Source organism: Panthera onca, chromosome X, assembly GCF_046562875.1.
Source record: "Panthera onca isolate mPanOnc1 chromosome X, mPanOnc1 haplotype 2, whole genome shotgun sequence".
NCBI classification, from domain to species: Eukaryota; Metazoa; Chordata; class Mammalia; order Carnivora; family Felidae; genus Panthera; species Panthera onca.
In genome coordinates this window covers 76,296,831-76,313,747 of record NC_138357.1, presented here as the reverse complement: position 1 = coordinate 76,313,747, position 16,917 = coordinate 76,296,831, and the positions used below count along the sequence as shown (strand labels likewise).

Below are 16,917 nucleotides of genomic sequence, written 5' to 3'. Positions count from 1 at the left end.
GGAGAAACAGGAACCCTCTTGCACTGTTGGTGGGAATGCAAATTGTTGCAGCCGCTCTGGAAAGCAGTGTGGAGGTTCCTCAGAAAATTAAAAATAGACCTACCCTATGACCCAGCAATAGCACTGCTAGGAATTTATCCAAGGGATACAGGAGTACTGATGCATAGGGGCACTTGTACCCCAATGTTTATAGCGGCACTCTCAACCATAGCCAAATTATGGAAAGAGCCTAAATGTCCATCAACTGATGAATGGATAAAGAAATTGTGGTTTTTATACACAATGGAATACTACGTGGCAATGAGAAAAAATGAAATATGGCCTTTTGTAGCAACATGGATGGAACTGGAGAGTGTGATGCTAAGTGAAATAAGCCATACAGAGAAAGACAGATACCATATGGTTTCACTCTTATGTGGATCCTGAGAAACATAACAGAAACCCATGGGGGAGGGGAAGGAAAAAAAAAAAAAAAAAAGAGGTTAGAGTGGGAGAGAGCCAAAGCATTAGAGACTGTTAAAAACTGAGAACAAACTGAGGGTTGATGGGGGGTGGGAGGGAGGGCAGGGTGGGTGATGGGTATTGAGGAGGGCACCTTTTGGGATGAGCACTGGGTGTTGTATGGAAACCAATTTGACAGTAAATTTCATATATTAAAAAAAATAAATAAATAAAAAAAAATAAATAAAAAAAAAAAAGAAAATGAGCTTAAAAACAGAAACTCCAAGGAACAGCCCAACCAGCCCATAACTTTTTTTAAATTTTTTATTTTTTTAAACATTCATTTATTTTTGAGAGAGAGAGAGCAGTAGTGGGTGAGGGAAAGAGAGAGGGAAACAGAGGATCTGAAGGAGGCTCTGCACTGTGAGCACAGAGCCTGATGTGGGGCTGAAAAGCACAAACCGTGAGATCACGACCTGAGCTGAAATCAAGAGTCGGCCAGTTAACCAACTAGCCAACCAGGGAGCGCGAGATAACATTTTCTTTTCCATTTTTAATTTTCTCCTGGCTTTATTTTCTATCCAGAGAGACAAGCAAGACCCGAAACCTATGAGAAAGAGTTGAGAGAGGCAAGAGACTCCATGTATAAATACAATCTTCCAAGCCCACTAACTGATGGCTGATTGGCTTGGGCATTTGAACTAGTCATCCAGGCTTTCCAGGGGGCCAAGACAAGATATTTTCACCTTCTCTTAAAGGAAAATAGTACCTTGACTTCCCCACTTCACAAAATGCTACCTAATTGATACTCTGGTCAATTATGTCTAGCCAAAAGAATTATTTTCTTCACACTTTCTGGGCAAGTATTCAGATTTCTTTTTCCTCAAAACGTATTTCTAGAGTCTCCTGAGTTTATCCCAATTATGCCTATAAGCTGAAGGAAACCACTGGACTGGGCTTTTAGTCTTGGATCTGTTATTTCCTTGCTGTATGACTGTGGTAGGCAGAATAATAGTTCTCCAAAAATGTCCACATCCAAATCCCCAGAACATGTGAGAATTTTAGTTTAAATTGTAAGGAAGAATTAAAGTTGCAGATATATTTAAAGTTGCTAATTAGCTGACCATGAGATGGGGAGATTATTTTGAATTACCTTGGTGGGCTCAATGTAATCAGTCTTTTAAAAGTTAAAGAGGGGTGGGGCACCTGCGTGGCTCAGTCAGCTATGCAACCAGCTCTTGATTTTAGCTCAAGTCGTGATCTTACAGTTAGTGAGTTCAAGCCCCACATCAGGCTCTGCGCTGATACTGCAGAGACAACCTGGGATTCTCTTCCTTTCCCCTCTCTCTGCCTCTACTCTGCTCATGTTCTCTCTCTCTCTCTCAAAATAAATAAATAAATTTTTAAAAAGTTGAGGAAAACAAAAGAGGTCAGAATTAGAGAGAGACTTGAGGATGCTGCATTGCTAGTTTTGAAAATGGTGGAAGGAGACCAAGATCCAAGGAATATGAGCAGCTTCTAGAAGCTAGAAAAAAAAAAAAAGAAACTAATTTTTCCCCAAAGCCTCCAGAAAAAACACAGCCCTGCTGATACCTTGATCTTAGCTCAAAGTGTCAAACCTCTGATCTCCAGAAGTGTGTGATAATAGATTTGTGTTATTTTAAGGCACTAAGTTTGAGGCACTTATTTTTATAGCCATCTTAAAAAAATAAATTTTAGTGACTTTAGTCAAATTATTGAGTATGTATTAGTTTCCCCGTAAGTTTAGTGAAAAGATTGTATAATGTCTAATGCACTTATAGCTACAATATTTTGAATCTAAGGGGTGAGATCAGTGGATAGAGAGGGGTAGAGAAAGAAACTCAATTATCCTTAGGATTTGTTGCTACAACTGGCTTTATTTTTGCCAGACCCTAAAATACTTTGTCTATAAATCTGGAATATCAGGCATTGGATGGCTGAGTTGGTTAAGCATCTGACTCTTGATGTCAGCTCAGGTCATGAGCTCATGGTTCATATGATGAAGCACATATTATGCTCTGTGCTGACAGCATGGAGTCTGCTTGGGATTATTTCTCACCCTCTCTCTCTGTCCTTCCCCCACTTGTGCTCTCTCTCTGGAATATTACTCACCTATAAAAAGTACTATCTTGTCATTTGAATAAAATAGATCTAGAAGATATAATGCTAAGTGAAATAAGTAAGTCAGAGACAGACAAATAACACATAACTTTACTCATACGTGGAATTTAAGTAAGAAATGAAACAAATAGAATAAGAAACAACAAAAAACACTCAAATATAGAGAACAAACTGGTGATTGTGATAGGGGAGGTGGGTGGAAGGATGGGTAAAATAAGTGAAGGGGATTAGGAGTACACTTATTGTGATGAGTGCTCAGCAGTGTATAGAATTGTTGAATCATTACATTGTATACTTGAAACTAATATAACACTGTGTGTTAATTATACTTGAATTAAAAAAAAATAAAAACAACTAGTATTTGTGGTCCCCAGAACTGTGATTGAAGCTGAGAGAATCCAAGCTGTATTTCTTTGATTTTTTGATTCTCCATTTCTTCCAGATTGTCCAATTTGTTAACATGCAAGTTTTCATAATATTCTCCTATAATTTTATTTTTGTGGTGTTGGTTGTTATCTCTCCTCTTTCATTTGTGATTTTATTTATTTGGGTCCTTTCTTTCTTCTTTTTAATAAGTATGGCTAGGGGTTTATCAATTTTATTGATTCTTTCAAGGAACCAGCTCCTGGTTTCATTCATCTGTTCTACTGTTTTTGTTTGGTTGTTTTAGTTTCTATATCATCTATTTCTGCTCTAACTTTTATTATTTCCCTACTCCTTCTGGTTTTAGGCTTCATTGTTGTTATTTTTCTAGCTTCTTTAGGTGTAAGGTTAGGTTGTTTGATATTTTTCTTGCTTCTTGAGGTAGGCCTGTATTTCTATATACTTCCCTCTTATCATCACCTTTGCTGCATCCCAAAAGTTTTAGACCATTGTGTTTTCATTTTCATTTGTTTCCATGTATTTAAAAAATTTCTTCCTTGATTTCTTTCTTAACCTATCCATTCTATAGTAGCATGTTGTTTAATCTCCATGTATTTGCAGTCTTTCCAATTTTCTTGTGGCTAACTTCAAGTTTCATAGTGCTGTGGTCAGAAAATATGCATGGTATGATCTCAGTCTTTTTGTCCTTGTTGAGGCCTGGTTTGTGACCTAGTATGTGATCTACTTTGGAGAATGTTCCATGTGCACTTGAGAAGAATGTGTATTCTGATGCTTTAGGATGGAATAAGAGAACCCAAGCTATAAACCATTAGAGATTTAAGGAAGAATCTCCCTTGGAGGGAATCAAGTAGTAAAAACAAAAACAAAAACAAACAAAACAACAACAAGAACAAAACTTGATAGAGGATGCAATGCACACACCCAATATCTGAAAATTTCCATTCCCTTGGGGTTATCTTCTCATTTTATCAAAATAACTCTCCAAAAATTATCTTCTCATCTCCCTTGTCTTATTGGATGTTGCCCTGCAAAAGCCATGCAATATGGAAACCTTCAAACCAAAGGTGGCAGTTCAAAAGTAGCCCACAAAACAGCTTTGGGCTATGCCTAAAGATAAAATGTTGTGCAGCCAAAAGGGGAGAAGTACATGGGCATTAAGAAGTCCACCATTAACGGTATACAATCAGAGAATGAGACCAATAGTGACAGTCATCACTATTTAGCATCAGCTAATCGAAATAGATGTTTACTATAAACTTGGGGTCTCTACTACACACTTTTGTTGCAGGACAATGTGTGATCTGGAGAGTTCTAAGGGATAAGTGAGGGCAGCTCTGCTGATAATGGGGATCTTGATTATTAAGGGAAGTAGTTAATTATCAAGTAGTATGAACGCATTTCGTTATTTTTTGAAAAAAAAATCACTTTTATTTTTGAGAGAGAGAGAAAGAGAAAGCAGGGGAAGGACAGAGAGATACAGATACACAGATTCTGAAGCAAGCTCCAGGCTCTGAGTTGTCAGCACAAAGCCGGATGTGGGGCATGAAACCACGGACCATGAGATCATGATCTGAGGTGAAGTCGGACGCTTAACTGACTGAGCCACCCAGGCGCCCCTATATTTCACTATTTTAACAATCAATGTAGGCATACCAGTGCAAAAAAGCTAAGTTCCAGGGAAAACAAGCTTCTCTTCAGGGTTTGGATCTTTGATACCATGACTTAGGGATCCTTGAAACTCTCGAGAACTCAGAAATCAGCTGCAAGCTTCTTGGTGAGCCCTGGTTAAGAGCTCAAGTAACGAGGCCCTCACATTATCCTTATATGATCCAATACCTACATCCCTAAGAGAGCTGGCTGAGGTCATAGTCCAATTCCTATTCTTGCTTAGAGTGTTTGGGAGGTGTATTACTATGACAACAGTAAACCAGCTAAAAACACAACTACCGCTTAACCACACTCTGACTCATTACTGAATCTGCATCTGTCCCTCCCCATCCCACCCATTAAGCTCATCTCCAGGGCCTTTGACAATTGTGCAGCATTCATTTGAAGAGTTGAATGCCACAGAATAGTGTGTATTGTGAAAAGTTTCAGTTGCAAAGTTCAGAGCCTAGAAGGAAAGATAGAAGTCCTGTCCTTTTCCTTACCTGTTTCAGCACTGGTGTCCCCAGAGTAGCCATCCACTTCAGTGGTCCACTTCCAAAATGAGGTCACTGTAGATGTTGCTATAAGAACAAGGTATTAGGATCAGAGGCCTCTTTTCCATCCAAAAACTATGAGGCAAAGGGTGGCTGAAAAGTTTGGGTACCTTCACTGGGAATTTATTCTGAGCTTTCCAGAATTCCTGGAAAGGAATTGACCACTGGTACTATGGGATGATGTATCTTAGTTTCTTACTGTTGGTGGTGGGAAGAGGCCCATGGAGGGTGGGCAACATATCCAAAGTTCCACAGAAAGTCAGATTAGGAGCAAAACATAAGTCAGAGTTTTCTCTTTTCCAACATGAGTACTCTCTTTTCTTACTTTTGCCTCAGATGTTCTCACAAAGAAGAATATACATATTCATTATTCTACTTCTTCACAACATTTTAATCATTTCTCCCTTTCTTTTATTTCCATTCTGTTATTGCTATGTTTTCTCTGAGGAACCCAGTAACCTCTTATTACAAATATAATGGCATTGAACCTTCTTTGGTTTCCATGACATCATTTCAGACCTCTATTGCACCCACAGAACCATAGTAAAACTCACCTTTCAAGGGAGATTGCATGGTTGTAGGTGTCTCAGTATTAGTCTTGAGTGACTTGGAAGAGTCTGCAAGGAAAAGGGAGCCCAGTCAAGGGCCCTGGTACCCTTGAGTGAACAGTTGAATGGTCTGGAGAAATTATTAAGTAAGTAATAAAGAAAGCTAAGTAGGAGAAAGTAAGTAAGGGTCAGTCAGCTCCATACCTGGACCTGTCTCAACACTTTTCTTATGATGCTGAAAAGTTGGGCGTTACCTGGTCATCCTTCACATCTTTCTAAGGCAAGATTAAGCCAGGATTCATAGGCCTCTAATAAATGTGTAGCTATAGTCCTGAGCATCTTTCAACATGGATTAAAAAGACATATTTTGCTTTTAATAACTTATGAAATTTAGCTATTAATTTTCTTGAGAGAGATTTAGGAAGTATTACAAAGAAGGTGGCTATGGGTGATGTCAGTGGAAATGGTAGAGTTATGACTTCTGGGTATTTACTTCTGTACAAAAGCAATAAAATAACTGGCAAAGTTTTTAAAAATCAACTTTTTCTACAAACAAACAAACAAAAATCAACTTTTTTCCAAAATAAAAAAAAAATAGCTAGAGGTTTTGCATCAATCCAGGGAGCATTTTTAGGATAAAAACAGCTAAATGTTGTTAATAACAGCAATTTTGTGGCATTTTAACTTTTTCTAAATCCATTACTCCTCCCAGGCCATTAGTAGCCTTGAGTTAGCAGAACAGTTTAGTTTCCAACAACTGTCATTATTTGACATGTGTGTCGGTTCTCTGACTCAAAACGCTTGTCTATATTGATTACTCCGTGCTAAAATTCTCCCTTGGGAAAAGGATATATGTGTCATACATCTGCTTGAAGCAATGGATAACAGTTGAGGGAAACAAGAGGCTGACAAAAAGTTTAAAAGGAAAAACTGAAGAATTAAATGTCAATAGGGGCTATGGAAATCTTTGACACATTCCTAAGAATCTAGAAGGAATGCACTTGCCAAGCATAGTGCTGTGTTCATGTTCAGGAAAGACATAAGAAGGTCATAAGTCCTTACCTCTGGCTACCCTTGGGGCTCTGCATAAGCAGGGAGTGAAGGTTATGGCAGTTATAAGCTTCCTGGGTTAGTGTTAAGGACATATTTCTACAGCCAACAGAGCTCTTTAGAAAAGAGTGGGACATTTGTTTGTCTTAGGTATTTAAGGAATTCTCTATCTAATCATTTGCTAACTATCAAGCTAAACTAGCAGAGACTTTGTTGGCCATCCATGATAAAGAATACAAGACTGTACTGAATTAGTTCAGTAAAGTAACTAAACAAATAAACAGTATCTAAGACAACAAGCAATGCCAACAATAAGCCCTGGAGAAAGAGAGAGAGAATCAGGCTTCCAGAATTGCTACATTATATTGTTTAAAATATAAAAATATAAAAAAAAACTGTTTAAAAAACAGTTTTCAACAAAAATATGAGATATTCAAAAAAATTAGAAAGTACAGCTCATAAACAGGTAAAAACTCAATGAATAGAAACTGTTTCTGGGTGCCGGAAGATGGCGGCGTAGGAGGACGCGGGGCTCACAGCGCGTCCTGCCGATCACTTAGATTCCACCTACACCTGCCTAAAGAACCCAGAAAACCGCCAGAGGATTAGCAGAAGGGAGTCTCCGGAGTCAAGCGCAGACTAGAGGCCCACGGAAGAGGCACAGGGGAAGTGCCCTGCAGGTCCTCACCACGCCAGGGACTCTCCAAAATGACCAAACGGAAGAATTCCCCTCAGAAGAATCTCCAGGAAATAACAACAGCTAATGAACTGATCAAAAAGGATTTAAATAATATAACAGAAAGTGAATTTAGAATAATAGTCATAAAATTAATCGCTGGGCTTGAAAACAGTATACAGGACAGCAGAGAATCTCTTGCCACAAAGATCGAGGGACTAAGGAACAGTCACGAGGAGTTGAAAAACGCTTTAAACGAATTGCAAAACAAAATGGAATCCACGATGGCTCGGCTTGAAGAGGCAGAGGAGAGAATAGGTGAACTAGAAGATAAAGTTATGGAGAAAGAGGAAGCTGAAAGAAAGAGAGATAAAAAAATCCAGGAGTATGAGGGGAAAATTAGAGAACTAAGTGATACACTAAAAAAAAATAATATACGCATAATTGGTATCCCAGAGGAGGAAGAGAGAGGGAAGGGTGCTGAAGGGGTACTTGAACAAATTATAGCTGAGAACTTCCCTGAACTGGGGAAGGAAAAAGGCATTGAAATCCAAGAGGCACAGAGAACTCCCTTCAGACGTAACTTGAATCGATCTTCTGCACGACATATCATAGTGAAACTGGCAAAATACAAGGATAAAGAGAAAATTCTGAAAGCAGCAAGGGATAAACGTGCCCTCACATATAAAGGGAGACCTATAAGACTCGTGACTGATCTCTCCTTTGAAACTTGGCAGGCCAGAAAGGCTTGGCACGATATCTACAGTGTGCTAAACAGAAAAAATATGCAGCCGAGAATCCTTTATCCAGCAAGTCTGTCATTTAGAATAGAAGGAGAGATAAAGGTCTTCCCAAACAAACAAAAACTGAAGGAATTTGTCACCACGAAACCAGCCCTACAAGAGATCCTAAGGGGGATCCTGTGAGACAAAGTACCAGAGACATCACTACAAGCATAAAACATACAGACATCACAATGACTCTAAACCCATATCTTTCTATAATAACACTGAATGTCAATGGATTAAATGCGCCAACTAAAAGACATAGGGTATCAGAATGGATAAAAAAACAAGACCCATCTATTTGCTGTCTACAAGAGACTCATTTCAGATCTGAGGACACCTTTAGATTGAGAGTGAGGGGATGGAGAACTATTTATCATGCTCCTGGAAGCCAAAAGAAAGCTGGAGTAGCCATACTTATATCAGACAAACTAGACTTTAAATTAAAGGCTGTAACAAGAGATGAAGAAGGGCATTATATAATAACCACAGGGTCTATCCACCAGGAAGAGCTAACTATTATAAATGTCTATGCGCCAAATACCCGAGCCCCCAGATATATAAAACAATTACTCATAAACATAAGCAACCTCATTGATAAGAATGTGGTCATTGCAGGGGACTTTAACACCCCACTTACAGAAATGGATAGATCATCTAGACACACAGTCAATAAAGAAACAAGGGCCCTGAATGATACATTGGATCAGATGGACTTGACAGATATATTTAGAACTCTGCATCCCAAAGCAACAGAATATACTTTCTTCTCGAGTGCACATGGAACATTCTCCAAGATAGATCATATACTGGGTCACAAAACAGCCCTTCATAAGTTTACAAGAATTGAAATTATACCATGCATACTTTCAGACCACAATGCTATGAAGCTTGAAATCAACCACAGGAAAAAGTCTGGAAAACCTTCAAAAGCATGGAGGTTAAAGAACACCCTACTAACGAATGAGTGGGTCAACCAGGCAATTAGAGAAGAAATTAAAACATATATGGAAACAAACGAAAATGAAAATACAACAATCCAAACGCTCTGGGATGCAGCGAAGGCAGTCCTGAGAGGAAAATACATTGCAATCCAGGCCTAGCTCAAGAAACAAGAAAAATCCCAAATACAAAATCTAACAGCACACCTAAAGGAAATAGAAGCAGAACAGCAAAGGCAGCCTAAACCCAGCAGAAGAAGAGAAATAATAAAGATCAGAGCAGAAATAAACAATATAGAATCTAAAAAAACTGTAGAGCAGATCAACGAAACCAAGAGTTGGTTTTTTGAAAAAATAAACAAAATTGACAAACCTCTAGCCAGGCTTCTCAAAAAGAAAAGGGAGATGACCCAAATAGATAAAATCATGAATGAAAATGGAATGATTACAACCAATCCCTCAGAGATACAAACAATTATCAGGGAATACTATGAAAAATTATATGCCAGCAAATTGGACAACCTGGAAGAAATGGACAAATTTCTAAACACCCACACTCTTCCAAAACTCAATCAGGAGGAAATAGAAAGCTTGAACAGACCCATAACCAGCGAAGAAATTGAATCGGTTATCAAAAATCTCCCAACAAATAAGAGTCCAGGACCAGATGGCTTCCCAGGGGAGTTCTACCAGACGTTTAAAGCAGAGATAATACCTATCCTTCTCAAGCTATTCCAAGAAATAGAAAGGGAAGGAAAACTTCCAGACTCCTTCTATGAAGCCAGTATTACTTTGATTCCTAAACCAGACAGAGACCCAGTAAAAAAAGAGAACTACAGGCCAATATCCCTGATGAATATGGATGCAAAAATTCTTAATAAGATACTAGCAAATCGAATTCAACAGCATATAAAAAGAATTATTCACCATGATCAAGTGGGATTCATTCCTGGGATGCAGGGCTGGTTCAACATTCGCAAATCGATCAACGTGATACATCACATTAACAAAAAAAAAAGAGAAGAACCATATGATCCTGTCAATCGATGCAGAAAAGGCCTTTGACAAAATCCAGCACCCTTTCTTAATAAAAACCCTTGAGAAAGTCGGGATAGAAGGAACATACTTAAAGATCATAAAGGCCATTTATGAAAAGCCCACAGCTAACATCATCCTCAACGGGGAAAAACTGAGAGCTTTTTCCCTGAGATCAGGAACACGACAGGGATGCCCACTGTCACCGCTCTTGTTTAACATAGTGCTGGAAGTTCTAGCATCAGCAATCAGACAACAAAAGGAAATCAAAGGCATCAAAATTGGCAAAGATGAAGTCAAGCTTTCGCTTTTTGCAGATGACATGATATTATACATGGAAAATCCGATAGACTCCACCAAAAGTCTGCTAGAACTGATACATGAATTCAGCAAAGTTGCAGGATACAAAATCAATGTGCAGAAATCAGTTGCATTCTTATACACTAACAGTGAAGCAACAGAAAGACAAATGAAGAAACTGATCCCATTCACAATTGCACCAAGAAGCATAAAATACCTAGGAATAAATCAAACCAAAGATGTAAAAGATCTGTATGCTGAAAACTATAGAAAGCTTATGCAGGTAATTGAAGAAGATATAAAGAAATGGAAAGACATTCCCTGCTCATGGATTGGAAGAATAAATATTGTCAAAATGTCAATACTACCCAAAGCTATCTACACATTCAATGCAATCCCTATCAAAATTGCACCAGCATTCTTCTCGAAACTAGAACAAGCAATCCTGAAATTCATATGGAACCACAAAAGGCCCCGAATAGCCAAAGTAATTTTGAAGAAGAAGACCAAAGCAGGAGGCATCACAATCCCAGACTTTAGCCTCTACTACAAAGCTGTCATCATCAAGACAGCATGGTATTGGCATAAAAACAGACACATAGACCAATGGAATAGAATAGAAACCCCAGAGCTAGACCCACAAACGTATGGCCAACTCATCTTTGACAAATCAGGAAAGAACATCCAATGGAAAAAAGACAGTCTCTTTAACAAATGGTGCTGGGAGAACTGGACAGCAACATGCAGAAGGTTGAAACTAGACCACTTTCTCACACCATTCACAAAAATAAACTCAAAATGGATAAAGGACCTGAATGTGAGACAGGAAACCATCAAAACCTTAGAGGAGAAAGCAGGAAAAGACCTCTCTGACCTCAGCCGTAGCAATCTCTTACTCGGCACATCCCCAAAGGCAAGGGAATTAAAAGCAAAAGTGAATTACTGGGACCTTATGAAGATAAAAAGCTTCTGCACAGCAAAGGAAACAACCAACAAAACTAAAAGGCAACCAACGGAATGGGAAAAGATATTTGCAAATGACACATCGGACAAAGGGCTAGTATCCAAAATCTATAAAGAGCTCATCAAACTCCACACCCGAAAAACAAATAACCCAGTGAAGAAATGGGCAGAAAACATGAATAGACACTTCTCTAAAGAAGACATCCGGATGGCCAACAGGCACATGAAAAGATGTTCAACGTCGCTCCTTATCAGGGAAATACAAATCAAAACCACACTCAGATACCACCTCACGCCAGTCAGAGTGGCCAAAATGAAGAAATCAGGAGACTATAGATGCTGGAGAGGATGTGGAGAAACAGGAACCCTCTTGCACTGTTGGTGGGAATGCAAATTGGTGCAGCCGCTCTGGAAAGCAGTGTGGAGGTTCCTCAGAAAATTAAAAATAGACCTACCCTATGACCCAGCAATAGCACTGCTAGGAATTTATCCAAGGGATACAGGAGTACTGATGCATAGGGGCACTTGTACCCCAATGTTTATAGCGGCACTCTCAACCATAGCCAAATTATGGAAAGAGCCTAAATGTCCATCAACTGATGAATGGATAAAGAAATTGTGGTTTATATACACAATGGAGTACTACGTGGCAATGAGAAAAAATGAAATATGGCCTTTTGTAGCAACATGGATGGAACTGGAGAGTGTGATGCTAAGTGAAATAGGCCATACAGAGAAAGAGAGATACCATATGGTTTCACTCTTATGTGGATCCTGAGAAACATAACAGAAACCCATGGGGGAGGGGAAGGAAAAAAAAAAAAAAAAAAAAAAAGAGGTTAGAGTGGGAGAGAGCCAAAGCATTAGAGACTGTTAAAAACTGAGAACAAACTGAGGGTTGATGGGGGGTGGGAGGGAGGGCAGGGTGGGAGGGAGGGCAGGGTGGGTGATGGGTATTGAGGAGGGCACTTTTTGGGATGAGCACTGGGTGTTGTATGGAAACCAATTTGACAGTAAATTTCATATATTAAAAAATAAAAAAAAATTAAAAAAAATAAAAAAAAATCCTATCTAAATAAGCTAGGGCAACTAATACGAAAAGCATTATTAAAATATTTTACCAAATATAAACCTCATAATCATGTATCTATAGGTACATAAATATACACACACGTATGTTTTGTATAATTTAAAAATACAGTAGTTTAATAAACCCATGCTTCAAAAATTTTTTTTCTAATAAAAGTAACAGAAATACTAAAAAAAAAAAAAAAAAAGAAAAAAAAAAAAAAAAAAAAGAAACTGTTTCTGACATAGTACAGGTATTAGACTTACTAAACCAAGATTTTAAATAAATTATTTTAAATCTGTTCAAAAATTAAAAATTTCATGTCTGAAGACCTAAAAGAATGAAACTGATTCAAACCAAATAGACAATATCAAAAGAGACATAAATTATAAAACAGGAGCCATCTACAAATGCTTCTTCAGTTGAAATGTACAATAACCAAAAGAAAACATCATTGGGAGAAAATTTTACTAGAGCTAATTAACGTGGCAAAAAAATCATTAAACTTGAAAAGATGACAATTGAAATTAGCCACAAAAACAGAAAATAGAATGAATGAGGAAAAGTGAGCAGTCCCTCAGAGACATGTGGGACACCATCAAGTGTACCAATGTACACATAATGAAAGTCCTAAAAAGAGAGGATGGAAAATTACAGATGGAATATTATTTTTAAATAACTTTAAAAATCTCAATTTGATGAAAAACATTATTCTTCAAATATAAGAAGCTCAATGAACCCCAGTAGGAAAAAAAAAATTTGAAAAAACAAAAACATCTACAATTAGACACATAATCAAAAGCCAAAGCCAATTAAACAAGAGAGAGGCACGTTATCATATATGAGATTCTCAATTTTCACTCATTCATAAAGTTTAAGAAATGAAAGAAATGACCATAGAGGAAGGGAGGGAAACATAAGATAAAAGCAGCGAGGGAGGCAAACCATAAGAAACTCTTAAATACAGAGAACAAACTAAGGATTGATGGAGGGGCGGTGGATGGGAAGATGGGCTAAATGTGTGATGGGTATTAAGGAGGGCACTAGTTGTGGTGATCACTGGGTGTTATGTGTAAGTGATGAATCACAGGGTTCTACTCCTGAAACCAGTACTACACTGTATGTCAACTAATTTGAATTTAAAGAAATAAATTTAAAAAAATAACGTGCATTCATGTAAAAAAAAAGATTTATGGCTGATTTCTCAGTAGAAACAATGGAAGCCATAAGACAGTGAGATAATATTCAAAGTACTAAAAAAATGAATTTCAATCAAGAATTATATATTTAGCAAAACTGCAATTTAACAACAAAGAAGAAATTAAAGTATTCCAAGATTAACAATAACTGGGAGAGTTTGTCACCAGCAGATTTGTCGTATGAAGAATCCTATGGGTAGTCTTCAATTGGAAATAAAAGGACGCTAGATAGTAACTTGGATCAACATGAAGAAATAAAACATCAAAAATATAACTACATAAGTAAATATAAAGAAAGTATAAATGAATTTTTATTTGTAACTCATTTTTTTCTGATTTAAAAGACAACTACATAAAGCAATAATGTTAATGTGATTATAATGTATAAAGATGTAATCTTTTACAGTAATAGCATAAAGGAGGGGAAATTGAAAAATGAAATAAAAACAGGATATATATAAAACAAATAACAAAAGGGCAGACACATTGTTTTGTAAACAATTATATTAATTATGAATAGATTAAATTATCACATCTAAAGGCAAAGATTGGTAGTGTGGAATTATGTGGAATCTAAAAAAACAAGACACATAAACAAATAAACAAAAAGCATAATCATACCTATACATACAGAAAACAAACTGATGCTTACCAGAGGGAATGGGGGTTAGGGGAAAGGGAAAATGCATGAAGGGGAGTAAGAGATACAGGCTTCCAATTATGGAGTGAATAAGTCATGGGAATAAAAGGCACAACATAGGGAATATAGTCAATGATATTGTAATAGCATTGTATGGTGACAAGTAGTAGCTACACTTGTTAGCATAGCATAACATATAGAGATGTTGCATCACTATGTTGTACATCTGAAACTAATGTAACATGGTTTGTCAACTGTACTCAAACCACAACAAAATTTAAAAAGACAACTTACATTAAAAAAGAAAACAATCTAACTGCATTGTATGTATATGTAGGATTCATACACATAAATGTTTTGAAAGTATGGAAAAAGATATACCATGCAAACAGTAACTAAAATACAGCTGGGGTAGCTATACAAGTATTCAAGAAAATAGACTTAAAGACAAAAACTGTTATTAGAGATAAAGAAAGACATTTAATAATTTTAAGAGTCAATCCATCAAGAAAACATTACAATTATAAACATAACTACTTCTAATAAAACAGCCCCAAAATACACGAAGCAAAACCTGACAGAATTTTCGAGAGAAATAAACAATTAAACAATAATAGTTTGAGGCTTCAATACTGTAGTTTCAATTATGGATAGAAAAACTAGATGAAAGATCAGAAGAAAATTTAAGACTTGAACAAAATTTCTTGAACAAGACTGTTAACTAAATGGCTCTAACTGACATATACAGAGCACTCCACACAATAGCAGAATATATGCGCTTCTGAAGTGCATATGGAACATTATCCAGAACAGACCATATGTTAGGCCACAAATTCAGGCTCAGTAAATTTGAAACAACTAAAACAATGCAAAATATTTTCTCCAACCACAATGAAATGAAATTAGAAATAATTAACAGAAGAAAATTAGAGAAATTCACAAATATGTGGAAATTAAATGACACATTCCCAATTAACCAGTGGGTCAAAAGAAACTTATCAGGAAATAAGAAAATACTTTGAGATGATCAAAAATTAAAACACAACATATTGAAACTTATTGGAGGCAGTGAAAGTAGTACTCAAAGAAAAATTAATAACTATAAATACCTACTTCAGAAAATAAGGAAGCTCTCAAGCCAATAATCTAATCTTCCACCTTAAAATGAAAACTAGAAAGAGAAAAACAAATTAAACAGAGAACAAAGAGAAGAAAGAAAATACTTAGCAGAAATAAATGAAATAGTAAGTGGAAATTAATAGAGAAAATCAACAAACCCAAAATTTGGTTATTAAAGAAAATCAACAAAATTGACAAGCCTTTGGCTAGACCAACCTGGGAAAAAGAAAGAAAACTCAAATTGTTAAAATATTTAATATATTTAATAAAAAGAGGACCTTACTACTAACTTTGTAGAAATAAAACTAATTCTAAGGGAATACTATGAATAACTGTAAGACAATGAACTAGTTAAGATGTAAGAGAAATTCCTAGAAATTTGCAAACTATTAAAACTGACAAAAGAAGAGATAGAAAACTCGAATAGGTAGAAATTTAACAAGTAAAAAGATTGGATCTCTAATCCAATACCTTCCCACAAAGTAAAGGTTAGGCCCAGATGGCTTCAATGATGAATTCTACAAAAGGTTTAAAGAAAAATTAATGCCTATTCTTCACCAATTCTTTCAAAAACTATGAAGGTAACTCTTCCCAACTTCGTATATGAGACCAGTATACCCTGATACAAAAGCAGATAAAGACATCAAAAGAAAAGAAAACAAAAAAAAAACCACCATGCGTTATGAATATAAATGTAAAACTACTTAATAAAATACAAGCATATAAAATCCAGAAGCATATTAAAAAGATTATGTACCATGACCATTAGGGTTTATCCCAGGAATGCAGGATTGATTCAACATAGGAGAAATGTGTCAATGAAATACACTCTATTAATAAAAAAGACACAGAAAATGCACTTGACGTAATCCAACACTCTTTAATTATAAAAAAAAAAAAAAAAACATTAAGCAAACTAGGAATAGAGGCAATTTTCTCAGCCTGATAAAAGTTTTATATAAAACGCACATGGGGCACCTGGGTGTCTTAATCAGTTGAGCATCTGACTTAAACTCAGGTTATGATCTCACAGTTCAAGTTTGAGCCGCACATGGGTTTTGCTGCTGTCAAAGAAAAGCCTGCTTCAGAACCTCTCTCCCCCTCTCCCTGTCCTTCCCCTGCTCACACTCTTTCTGAAAAATAAAAAAACATTAAAAAAAAAACACATACAGCAAACATTGTACTTAATGGTAAAAGACTGAATGCTTTTCTTATAAGATCAAAAACAAGACAATTATGTCCACTCTCACCATGCTTATTTACCATTGTACTGAGGTATTAACCAAGGAAATTGTGCAATAAAAAAATAAAACACATCAATATTGGAAAGGAAGACTACATGTCATTTGCAAATGTCTTCCCCCATTCTGTCAATTGCCTTTTAGTTTTGCTGATTGCTTCCTTCGCTGTGCAGAAGTTTTTAT

At 36.6% G+C, this 16,917-nt stretch overlaps 1 protein-coding gene and 1 long non-coding RNA gene across 14 annotated transcripts in view; one reads left to right on the top strand and one right to left on the bottom strand.

Moving 5' to 3' along the window:
* LOC145714572 (uncharacterized) overlaps positions 1-16,917 on the top strand; it is a 95,009-nt gene that overhangs the window by 16,104 nt on the left and 61,988 nt on the right. The window lies entirely within an intron of this gene.
* The window catches only part of VSIG4 (V-set and immunoglobulin domain containing 4), a 40,980-nt gene that overhangs the window by 8,578 nt on the left and 15,485 nt on the right, over positions 1-16,917 (bottom strand). For both annotated transcript variants that reach the window (XM_081794172.1, XM_081794173.1), the window contains exons 4-5: positions 5,723-5,785; positions 5,118-5,195 (exon numbers count right to left, since the gene is read on the bottom strand). In XM_081794172.1, coding sequence (XP_081650298.1) covers positions 5,118-5,195; positions 5,723-5,785 — 141 coding nt within the window. The remainder of the gene's footprint in view (positions 1-5,117; positions 5,196-5,722; positions 5,786-16,917) is intronic.